This window comes from Ovis canadensis, chromosome 18 (assembly GCF_042477335.2).
Source record: "Ovis canadensis isolate MfBH-ARS-UI-01 breed Bighorn chromosome 18, ARS-UI_OviCan_v2, whole genome shotgun sequence".
In the NCBI taxonomy this organism is placed as follows: Eukaryota; Metazoa; Chordata; class Mammalia; order Artiodactyla; family Bovidae; genus Ovis; species Ovis canadensis.
The window spans coordinates 38,296,920-38,309,015 of NC_091262.1; the positions used below are offsets into that span (position 1 = coordinate 38,296,920).

General features: G+C 50.0%; 1 protein-coding gene across 1 annotated transcript in view; it reads left to right on the forward strand.

The window, feature by feature from the left end:
• LOC138423761 (liprin-alpha-1-like) overlaps positions 1 to 12,096 on the forward strand; it is a 35,772-nt gene that overhangs the window by 8,048 nt on the left and 15,628 nt on the right. Inside the window, 5 exon segments of the mRNA XM_069560051.1 lie at positions 462 to 545; positions 3,837 to 3,968; positions 4,661 to 4,846; positions 7,079 to 7,302; positions 9,103 to 9,334. Coding sequence (XP_069416152.1) covers positions 462 to 545; positions 3,837 to 3,968; positions 4,661 to 4,846; positions 7,079 to 7,302; positions 9,103 to 9,334 — 858 coding nt within the window.

A 12,096-nucleotide genomic window follows, 5' to 3' on the forward strand; every position in this document is an offset into this window, starting at 1 on the left:
ACACAGTTTTAAGTCTTTATTCATACATTGTTGTATAAGTCACAGCGGGGCATGGTGCAGACCCAGGGCCCCACTCCCAGCTTGCAGTCCCCAGGAGCCCAGGGGTGAGAGGCCGAGTCTAGGAGACTTGGCGCTGCTGGGGAGAAGGTGCCCACAGCCAGCCACCCCATCCTTCTGGTGGGAAAGGTGTTGTCTTGCACTGCTGGTGGGCGCTTGCTGGGCATGGAGAGGCGGGCCGGGCCTGTGCTGGCCTGGCTGTGGGAGCGTTCCCTGGACCTCAGGGATCACCCGAGAGGCCGCCGGTTTCCAGAGGCCGGTGGTGTCCTGTGCTCTCAAACCCTCCCCGAGCAGGGTCACTAACAGCCGCCCGGCGGCGCCCTTCTGCCTGTGATCTTCCCCTCAAGGGCTGGTTTCTTCTCTCCCCTGGCATCTTTGCTGTCTGTCCCCTGTCGGCCTTGTAGTCTGAACTTTTGTCTTCCGGAAGCTCTGCCACTAAGGAGGCGAAACTGTTGGAACTTACCTCCCAGCTTAGGAAGGAAGAACGTGTGCCCTCGTGTGTCCCGTGCTTGCCACTGCCTGCTGCCCGCGCTGGCTCGCCCCAGGCAGTCTGAGGAGGGGGCCTGGGGCCAGGGGAGCACCTCTCCTCTCACGAGCCGGTCACCAGCACCCTCCGTCACCCATGTGTCACACACGAAGCCGCGCTGGCTGCGTGAGCAGGAGTGCGGGTGTGCCCCCCGCGAACCCGGGGCCAGTGGTCTGCACAGAGCATGGCCCCCTTGCCGCCCCTGGGGTCACAGCCCGCGTGCCATCAGGACAGGGTCGCTGTGAGCAGAGCTGACGCTGTTCTTGGCCGACAGGCAGGAGAGAGACCCAGCAGCATGGAGGAGAGGGGCGTGTGGGCCTGAGACACGGCTGGGCGGGGCCGGCGCTGCCTTTCTCTGCCGCTCCTGTCTCTGCCTTCCAGTGTGCATGTGTGGCCCTGTCTGCTGCCCAGGGACCCAACCTCGGGAGCAGGGCCAGATGTGGTCTCTCGTAGGTGGTGGGCAGGTGGCCAGGGGGTCCCCACGTTCAAGGAGGACGCTTGTTGCTCTGACCAGCCAGGCCGGGGAGCTGCTCAGCATACAGTTGGACCTTACGAGTGGCCCTCAAACCTGAGCGAGCCAGCCCGAGGCCCGTGAAACGGAGGGCATGGTGCCCAGGTGTGGAGGTGCTTGCCTCGGACGTGGCGCTGGAGTCCCACATGCCAAACTGCCGGTCCAGACGTGGGGTGTGTGTGTAGGATGGCTGCTCCTAGGCAGGAGGAGAATGGAAGTTGCGCTGCGACAGAAGGCGCGCCAGGAAAGGGCGATGGTGGAGGCTCGCATTAGAGAGCCCTGAGAGAGGTTTCCCGGAAAGGTTGGCCACACAGCGGTACCGACCATCCAGGAAATGGAGTGGGGATCCCAGGTCCAGCCTCAGGGGTCAGTACTGTCCCCACCGTAGCTGTGTTCTTGCGCTTGGACTGCAGAGCCTCTGTGGGCTCCCAGGGGACTGTAGTTCTGACTCCCATCATGAGACCTCGGTGAGGCTCCCTCTCTGCTTAAGCAGAGAGCTCAATGTCTCCTGATCAGGGGTGCACTTCCTTACTTTCAGAACTGCTGCTCAGAGGCTGTTGAGATTGGGATGCTGTTCATGACTAAGCCAATTCAAAGTAAACTTTCCTTTTGCTTTAAAAAGATTTGAATGCCGAAGCCTTATTGGGAAAGCTGTGACAGGTTTTATTTCCTTGGGCTCAAAAATCACTGCAGACGGTGGCTGCAGCCATGAGATTAAAAAATGCTTGCTCCTTGGAAAGCTACAACAAACCTAGACAGCATATTGAAAATAGAGACATTGCTTTGCCGACAAAGGTCCATATAGTCAAAGCTATCGTTTTTCCAGTAGTCACGTATGGATGTGAGAGCTGGACCATAAAGAAAGCTGAACACTGAAGAACTGATGCTTTTGAATTGTGTTGCTGGAGAAGACTCTGTTTTAACAGAAAATATTTACCAGAAAATGACCTGTCAACCCACTCCAGTACTCTTGCCCGGCAAATCCCATGGACAGAGGAGCCTGGTGGGCTGCAGTCCATGGGGACGCGAAGAGTCGGACACTGCTGAGTGACTTCACTTTCGCTTTTCACTTTCATGCATTGGAGAAGGAAATGGCAACCCACTCCAGTGTTCTTGCCTGGAGAATCCCAGGGACGGCGGAGCCTGGTGGGCTGCCATCTGTGGGGTCGCACAGAGTCGGACATGACTGAAGCGACTTAGCAGCAGCAGCAGCAACCTGTTTTTTAATTTTTTATGATGGAATATTTCAAACATGCACAAAAGTGGACGGAGTAGTGTAATAAATGCCCATGACCAATCAATTGGCCTCAGCAATTTCTAACACAGGGCCAATCTCAAATATAGCATTCTTTTGTCTTCTCTCCATTTTTTTTTTATTCAGTAGGTCCTAAAACAGCTTTTTAAACCATGAAATTGATGCTCATTTTATAAATCACAGATTTTCCAACTTTGTTATTACATTTAAAAATTGCTTGAGGTAATTAATTCCAGCTTTTTAATATGAATTTTCATATTGGAAAAGACCCTGATGTTGGGAAAGATTGAAGGCAAGAAGAGCATGGATGACAGAGGATGAGATGGTTGGATGGCAGTTCTGGGAGCTGGTGATGGGCAGGGAAGCCTGGCATGCTGCAGTCCATGGGGTCCTACAGTCAAACATGACTGAGCAACTGAACTGAACTGAATATGAATTATCATTGGAAGAAAAGCTATGACCAACCTAGACAGCATATTAAAAAGCAGAGATATTACTTTTCCATCAAAGGAACACTTAGTTAAAGCTATGGGTTTTCCAGTAGTCATGTATGGATGTGAGAGTTGGACCGTAAAGAAGGCTGAGCACCAAAGAATGGATGCTTTTGAACTGAGGTGTTGGAGAAGACTCTTGAGAGTCCACTGGACTGCAAGGAGATCAAACCAATGAGTCCTAAGGGAAATCAGTCCTGACTATTCATTGGAGGGACTGATGCTGAGGCTGAAGCTTCAATACTTTGGCCACCTGATGCGAAGAACTGATTCACTGGAAAAGACCCTGATGCTGGGAAAGATTGAAGACAGGAGGAGAAGGTGCAACAGAGGACGAGATGGCTGGATGTCATCACTGACTCGAAGGACGTGAGTTTGAGCAACTTCTGGGAGATAGTGAAGGACAGGGAAGCTTGGCGTGCTATAGTCCATGGGGTCACAAAGAGTCAGACATGACTGAGGGACTGAACAAGAGCAATCATTACAAAGAATTCAAGTGATGTTTCATGTAAAGAAAAATATGTGAAAGTCTATCTCCACTGGCTTTTTTTCCAAAATGAATTTTCTCACTTTTTGCTTTATAAATTGAATTCATGTTACACCCTTACTCCAGAATCAAGCTTCTTTTATATACTGGGAAATGCCTCCACCGACGTGTGTGTAAGCCGATCCCCTTTCAAGTGTACTTGTTTCTGAGTGTAAATCTGCTTGCTCCTCGAGCCGCTTCGACAGGAAATGGCTGGTGACACTGAGGTCCCCCAGGTGCTCTGCCAAAGAGAAGTGTTGGGAGTGACCTTTGACCAGTGAAGTCCCTGCCTCCCTCTGCACCCGCCCGTCTGCTCTGGGGATGCTCAAGAGCCCACCAGAGGTGGCCGTGGGAGGGGACCGCCTCGGGAACCAGGGCACAGGCCACTCACGTCGCGGCTCCCTGGTGCTTTTAAAAGAACGACTATACTTGCTCTTGAAGTTTATGAGTTTTCGTTTTTCCTGTTTTAGGCAAAGCAAAGAGAAAAAATGAATGAAGAACACAACGAACACTCATCAGATACCGTGGATAAGTTTCTGTCTGTTTCAGATGAGAGGCTTCAGCTTCATCTGAAGGAGAGAATGGCTGCTCTGGAGGATAAGGTGAGCCAGCTTCACGGCCCCTTTACAAGAGGCGCATGTGGCCTGGCCTGGCTCGGCCCGGTCTGTGTGGGGGGAAAATCTCCAGGACAGGAGTTTGAAAACTCCCATAGACGGCCCCAGAGTGAATGTCTTTACTGGTTAGAGTAGCAGCATTTCATGCTAGTCAATAAGCGTGACAGCATCCACAGGCAGTGTGTAAAGGAACAGACATAGATGTGTGCCCGCAACCCTTCCAGAAAGCATCAGTGAGGCGGCATCACCAGTGGCCCTGATGTTACCAGCCGCTGTGCTAGAACATTCTTCTAGGTCCACCCTCACCCCTTCGTTTCTTTCTTAGAAGTTTATTTCTGGGGCTTTGCTGGCAGTCCAGTGGCTGGGAGCCTGCCTTGCAAGGTCAGGGACGCAGGTTCGATCCCTGGTTGGTGAGCTACGATTCCACATGCCACGCGGCAATCACATCAAAGGAATCCCGCATGATGCAGCTAAGGCCCGATGCAGCCAAATCAATAAGTTTAGTTCAGGATCTTTTATATAATGTGATAGAAAAGATTGAAGCAAGTAAAAGCAAGCATTCTCATGTTCCAACTCCAGCCATCTCTCTTTTTATTTGCTTTGGAAAATGTCTGAGAACCTCTATCAGAGCAGCTCAGTGGGCAACAGTCTGGTGGAGGTTCAGGGAAAACCTGTCCCAGCTGCACCAGTGCCCTAAAGACGAGGCCCAGAACCTTCGCCGAGGTCGGCGCTTGGGCGACGCTTGTCTGAGAGAGACCCATGGTCACTACAAGTTCTGCGGCGCATTTTTCCCCCACAAAACCCAAGATGACACCCACACCTCACTAGAGAGCTCACTTCACCCTGACCTGTGGGCTGGCCCTGAGGTGGGGATAGTTTTGTCTCAGGTTTGAATTTTACATGTGAAACCTGCGCCAGTTTCCTGAGTGACCACTGAACTGCAAAAGCTGAAAGCAAGTATAAAGCAGTTTCACTTACCCCAGGGACCTGGCCTCCTTGGATCTGGAGGATCAGTCGGGGAAGGAGGAGTTTTTCTGTGTACAAGTTAGTGTTAACAGTTGTCATCTGGCTTCGTGCCGACACTTCACTCTGGGCGCGAGGTCCGCCCCTCATCCCAAGGTGCTTTATGCTTTCAGACAGGAGAGTAGCCATCCGGCAGTCCACGCAACGTCTGTTAAGAATTGACTCTAAAGCACTGTATGTATCTTTTTCAGAATTCTCTCCTATGGGAAGTTGAAAATGCAAAAAAGCATTTAGAAGAAATGCAAAACGACAAGGTCCTTCAATCTCTAAATCCTTTAGAAATGTGTTAAGAGCTGAACTGAGCTGGGTTCATTGTCACAGTTATTGCAGATGCTTAGCGGAAGTGGAGTTACATTTTCCTTATGGCTAGTCCACTGCTGTAACGTGTATAGCGTTTTTGGTTTTGAACATTGAATGTGATTTGCATTATAGGTGGATTTAGAGTGTGTGGCCGTTGTGTGTGGTTCAGAATTCTAAGTAGTCCTTTCTGGGTTCACCTGAAAGCTGAGACAAAGCATGAGCCTTTCACGTGGACAGTGCTGTCCGTCAGAAAGATAATAGGAGCAACATACACAATCTAAAATTTCCTAAAAATGAGCGGGCTGCGAGTGTGCCCGTTTCACTTTTTTCACTGCGAGTCTTGAAATCTGTGTGATTTCCACATCGAGCTTTGCACCGGCCTGCGTCACATCCTCAGTGGCTGCACAAGGCAAGTGACTGCCGTGGCCGACAGCACAGAGCTGCCAGGTTGAGTCGAGTGACTCAGAAACTTGGCCCGTTTGACTTGTTTTACCCCGTGAGGAAGTGAAGTGGGGTGTAGAGGAATGAATGTGAGGAATGCCCAGGAATGCATGTGAGGTCCATGGAGACAGTCTAAAGCAATGAGAGGAGCGAGGGCAACAGAGTGAGTCCTGTCCCCCACCACCCGAAACCCGAGCCCAAGTCCAGCTTCTCTCCATAGACTTCCTTGTCGTCAATGGCTTGCCATGTTTCCTCCAGAAGCTTTTCTACACCTGACATGTAACTTCTTATTATGGTTTATAAGGGTTAGTATTGTTCTGAGTGTTTCTATTTGCTATGGAACACTTAGAGTACAATTTCTCAGAATGAAAATGTTCAAAAATGTGCGATTTTAAGGCGAGGGAATGGAGAGGATGTGCTGATCGGGCTGATGGGGGTGAACCCATAGGCAGCTAGTTCACCGGAGCGGAGCAGGAATGATGGCAGGTGGTCCTAGAGCCAGGAAAGGGGTGGCCCAGCCCTGGGGAGGGGTCGTGACGAAGACAGAAAGCGAAGGTACTGGCCGCGGGGGACAGGGAGCCGGCAAGCCAGCAGCTCGAGGCTGCCCCTCCGTTGCTTTGAGGTCATGTCTGGGAAAACAAGGCAGGACCTGGGTGAGAGTGGGGCAGGGGGGAGATTTGCGGAGAGAAGGGTGTGAGGTGTGAGAGCGGGAGGGCGGCACGGGGCCCAGCAGGCACTCTTGCATGCGTCTCAGATGACAGAGGCGCCCTTGCGGTGTGAGGGGCCATCCCCAGAACAGCCCGAGGGCCTGTGCCCTGAGAGGAGAGCCACGGGAGGCTGGCTCTCCCGTCCCCTGGCTGCCCTGCTCACTCCTGTCTGTGCGTGTTCAGACCAGCCTGGAAAACGGAGGGCTGGGAACCCGCGAGGACGGCACTCCTCGGCGAACTAGTACCAGTGATGACCGGTGGGGTGGACCCAGCGGCTGCGGAGCTGAAGGGTTTTATTTTCTAATTGTCCTTCAGCCTGGCTGATGGAAGCAAGGATATATTTTTGTAATTTTCGGTTTTTGTCTCTGACTCCATCAGCGCACCCTTGTGGATAACCTCATAGGATTGCCTTCCATCCACGCTGAGACCTGAATGTCACCAGGCCATCTAGGAACTGGATTCTCCTCCTGCCCGTTTCTTCAGTACTGCTCGTTTAAGAGATGGCAGTGTCTCATAAGCATGGCCCATTGTCCAAAGTCAGGGCTTCCATGTAAAATTGTGTTCAGTTCCTGATAGACTTGAGGTGCCCAGAATGTTGCTGACGAGACTTGGTCCTCTCGTGCCCAGGTGCAGCCCCTGAAAGATCAGGACCGGGAGCACGAGCAGCAAGCCAGCGTGCTGGCCAATGTTGGCCAGCTGTTCGAGACTGACAAGGGCGTGTCAGACGGCGAGGGCGACCGGGACACCCTCTTCAGTGCGCCCGCTCTGCTGTCGCCCAGCGGGCCGGCTGTAGCCAAGACTCTGGCCATGAGGATTCAGGAGCAGCTGGACAAGATCAACGAAGAGATCTGGTGGGTGTGCCTGAGCCCAGCTCCCCGGAGGCTCGGCTTCTCTGAGCAGCTGTCTTCTGCTTAGAGAAGTCTGAGTGTTCCATAGTGAGAAAACTGACTTCAGGTCTGCTTCGAGAATTTTCAGTTCTGAGATTGCCCTTGATTATAGAGCTCAGTCAGCCAGGGCATTCTGTCCACAGTGTGGTGTCAGCACTCTGTGGGGGGGCGTTGTGGGGTGTCCCCCCCTCAGCTCTGGGCCCCGAGGTGAGTGAGGTGCCGAGGCGGTGTCCCCTTGTGGCCCGTGCACCCTCTAGCACTGAGGGTTTGCCCTCGTGTGTCCCTCGGAGCCTTCTACGTTCTGGTGAAAAGCCACCTGGAACAGAAAAGCTGGGGTTCTGGGCTTGGCAAATTCCCACTCAGATCTGCATTTTCCTTTTTAACTTAATACATTGTGAAGATTGGCTTATTGTAAGACAGTGATCCAAGGACATGTGTTTGAATTTTTCTCATCTCATCAGTATATTTAAAATGTTTTCTTTAGACCCAGTCTTGGCAGTTAGAACAGTTTACAAAACAGGATAGAACCCAAAGGCCCGCCTCGTGGTGAGCAGGGGGCTCTGGGTCTGGGTGCAGCCGGGTGGCTGGGGCCCCGAGGCCTGCCTGGTGCCACACCCGCACAGCTGTGCCTCCTGTCCCGTGTCCACGTTCAGAGTGGCCGCAGGCCGGTGACCCTGCACAGGACCTGGCAGAGCTGCTGCTCAGATTGTTCTCATCCCGTCACCCCTGGCGAGGTGCCCGTTCCTGCCGGTTGAGTGCGAGGGGCTCGGGGAAAAGGCCTGGGTTAATGGCACAACCAGCAAACGCAGATGGTGCCGCCTGTACTTTTGACGCCGAGACAGACTACTTTGTGGGCCGTGTTTGAGCACAGACAAGCTCAGAAAGATTGTCTTTCCTCATCCCCGTAGGAAATTTGGAACAGTTATGTGTTAATATTTTTATTTTTAGAGCAAGTTGTCAGGTAAAAATGATTTTTCCTTATGCAACAAGGTGACTTGATGTAAATGGTAAATTCTGTCCATCAACTTGTCAACAGTGAAAAACTTTCAAGATGTATAAGTAGAAGTGAAACTGGAGAGTTTACTACCTGTAAGGATCTTGTATTTTAATTGGAAAATCATTTTATTTGCATAATCATGCATTGAATCTGTATATAAAATCACCCATGACACATTAGGGGAGAAGAGCAGTAACTGTGAATTCTAGGTCAATGCAGCACATTGACCTGAATCCAGAAACTCACACAAAGCTGGTGGAGAACTTCATCAAGTGATGCGTTTGCACATACACAAGCTGAAAACAGAATGAAACGTGCAACTCAGCACTTCATCTGGTCTGGAGACGTGTGTAGAAACTCCAGCTTGCTCGTGAATGGCTGTTTTGGTTATACGGAGTTCCGGATTCCCAGTGGAAAAGCTCTGAGGCACTGACGTGCATCTCTGCCCTGAGAGCAGGGAAGGTAAAGGTGGTCAGCTTCAGGTATCTCCTCACAGGGAGAGTCACCACCCAGGCCCCATCAGAATGTTAGAGTCAGTAAGTCAAATCAAACGTGAATGATGAGGGGCCACTTTGTAAGACTCAATGATAAGTGATTCTAAGTTTGAGAATATTCCAAAGAGGGAAAGCTGAACCTTTTTGCTGAGATGTTAATTGAGCAACTCTTCCTGGAATTTGCTAATCGTGACACAGAATGCAAGCCCACATTTGCTGTCCAGACATGTTCCTCTGCTGACAAAGGCAGGTGATGATTTTATTCTGTTTTAGGTTCATCCAAAAAGACAAGGAGAACACGGGTCAGCGGGCGGAGGGGATTGAGAGCAGGGTGGGCAGTGGGAGCTTCAGCAACCTTCGGCTCTTTGAATCCTCGAGCTCCCTCAACCTGGATCCCGCCTCCTCGCATGCCGGCTCCTTCCCGCCCAGCAGAGGGCGCTCCATGCCCGAAAGGAGGCAGCCCAGCCCTGAGCCAGAAGAAGACAAGCTGGGCTTCATGACTCTGGTATGTGTCTGCCTCCTCTCTGCCGCGTCCCTCCCGGAGCACACTGGTTTTCTTTTGTTTGTTTGTTTTTTCTCTTTTTACCCAGAAGAAAATCAGGTACATTTGCTCACTCAGAGGTCTAAGATTTTTAAAACTGCCTAGTCTTGAATCGGGCTTCCCTAGTGCCTCAGACGGTAAAGCGTCTGTGTGCAATGCAGGAGACCCGGGTTCGATCCCTGGGTTGGGAAGATCCCCTGGAGAAGGAAATGGCAGCCCACTCCAGTATTCTTGCCTGGAAAATCCCATGGACCGCGAAGCCTGGTAGGCCACTGTCCATGGGGCCGCAAAGAGTCGGACACGACTGAGCGAAATCATTCCATAATCACACAGCGACAAATGAGTCTTGATATTTGGACCCCTGGCTTAGGAATCTCAACTGGTCTGCTCGCTGATGGGCCTGGCCGCGCGCTCAGGCCAGCTCTGCGTGTGAAACCAGGTTAAAAGCCCGCTGCCCCAGGGCCCCAGTGAAGAAGTCTATCTTCCTCACTCTTCCGAGTCTGAAAACGGGATGACGACCTAGGGCTTTTGGTGACAGAGTGTGCGGCTCTAAAGCACATGTTCCAGCTTTCTTCCATGTTTAGCTTAGGTTTTGTGAGTGCATTGCTGTTTACCCCATGAACTCATGTTTACAACACTCTGCTTTGTAACTGCGCTTGTATTTTCACTTTTTTTTGGTTACCACCCGTTTCATCTTAGCTGCATTGTTAGTCGGCATATAATTAAATTAACTGTGAATCATTTAGCGGCATGTGAAGTGGTAACTAGTCCATTTTGTGGTCTTTGGAGACACTTTTTATAATTTGCTTCGTTGGCTAATTAGTTGATATTTAAAATTCTGTGACGATTTCTGTGTAGTTTCACGATTGATTTCTTTCCGAGTATTTGTAAAAGAACAGTTCTGTATATTTTGTCCTGCTGTTGGAGTTCTCTGACGGTGTGTCTGGTTTCCTCAGTGGTTTTGATTTCCTGGCTCATCCTGTTGTCTGCTCAGTGGTTGTCAATCCAGACCCCAGCTTCCCACCACTGCCCCGCCTCGCCCCCGAGGCTGCAGCTGACCCATCCATCTCCCCTTCCCCGTCCTCCCACCTGCTCTGGTCATAACAGTGCTGTGGTCCACAGCAGGTGTCCCCTTAGTCGGGTTTGTGCTTTGTCTTCATGTCTCATCAAATGGTGTTTTCCCCCATAGCAGTAAGTTTGAATTAGCATAGCACTATGCAGTTACAAGCGTAATGTAGATGGATCCTAAACTGCATATCATGTGTCATTCATAAATGAGATTATCCTTACCTAAAGAAATGATCTTCTTCAGTGTAGAATTAATGGACTTTTGACACAATATCCTTTCTGTGTTGGTGCTTGTTTTTAAGACTGTAAATCTCATCACCTTTTGTAGGCGAGGCAATGAAACACCCACACTGCAGAGTGGTTTAAATCTTTATATTTTAACACTTGCTTCTTACAGCTGCTTAATTTTTATATCTTTTGCACAACCCCCTACAGGGCAAGCTGCCAAGCACTATGATTCAGAGACTATACAGTGCGCAGGCGCAGGGCGAGATACCCTTTACCTTGGCTTATTTACTGCAGCTAAGACTTTGTTTTGGGGAACTTCCTTATCAACTTAGAATCCGTTTTGTCCCAAGGTCTGTTCCTTTTGAGGAATCAGAGAAACATCCTTGTGTGCAAGCAATGTTCTTTTCCCATGGGAACAAACAGGATTTTTAGCTGAACATCTCGTTTGCAAGAATGCTCAGCCCTGGTTGACAGTCTCGTTTGCAAGCACTTCTCAATCTTCCTTAAATCTAGTTCCCTACACTGGGCAGAACATCTCGTTTGCAAGAATGTCCAGCCCTGGTTGAGAGTCTCGTTTGCAAGCACTTCTCAACCTTCCTTAAATCTAGTTCCCTACACTGGGCAGAACATCTCGTTTGCAAGAATGTCCAGCCCTGGTTGAGAGTCTCGTTTGCAAGCACTTCTCAACCTTCTTTAAACCTAGTTCCCTACACTGGGCAGAACATCTCGTTTGCAAGAATGCTCAGCCCTGGTTGAGAGTCTCGTTTGCAAGCACTTCTCAACCTTCTTTAAACCTAGTTCCCTACATCTCCCCCTTTCTTTTCTTGTAGATGCTGAATAAGCGCTTGAATACGCAAAGCTTCTTCTTTCAATTGTTTCCCTTTTCGCCAGCGCAGGTAGACTATAAAAGCAATAAAACATAAAGCAACAATTAACAAAGTATTCACAAAGGATGTTGTTAACAATGTAGATACATGCCCTAAAGGATTAAGGTTGTCTAATCCTTCTTGAAGACTTTTCAGTATATCAGAACCAAGAATATCAGGCAGCGTCTTACTAAAAGTTGACAATATAGTTTGTTCCAATTCCATAATTTCAGCAGTTAAATTCTGGTGTCCCACTAAAGACCTTTTCACTTTTTCCCAACCCTCACTCATATTAAAGGGAACAGGGGTTACACATAGGTGAGATGAGTTCCAATCACATTTTAACACACTCTTTGTAGCTAACACAGTCACTTGATCTCCGAACCAGGAAACTGTGTGTTGTAAACTCAATACATCAGTAGCCAATTGAGTGTCCAAATCATGCTGTTGTTGCCACAATAAATGAGCATCTTTATGCCACTCCCTGACAAAATCAGCAGTCTGTATGCCTTGATGCAAAGCAAGACCTGCTACAGTTGCTGTTGCTGTTACTGAAGCCACGGC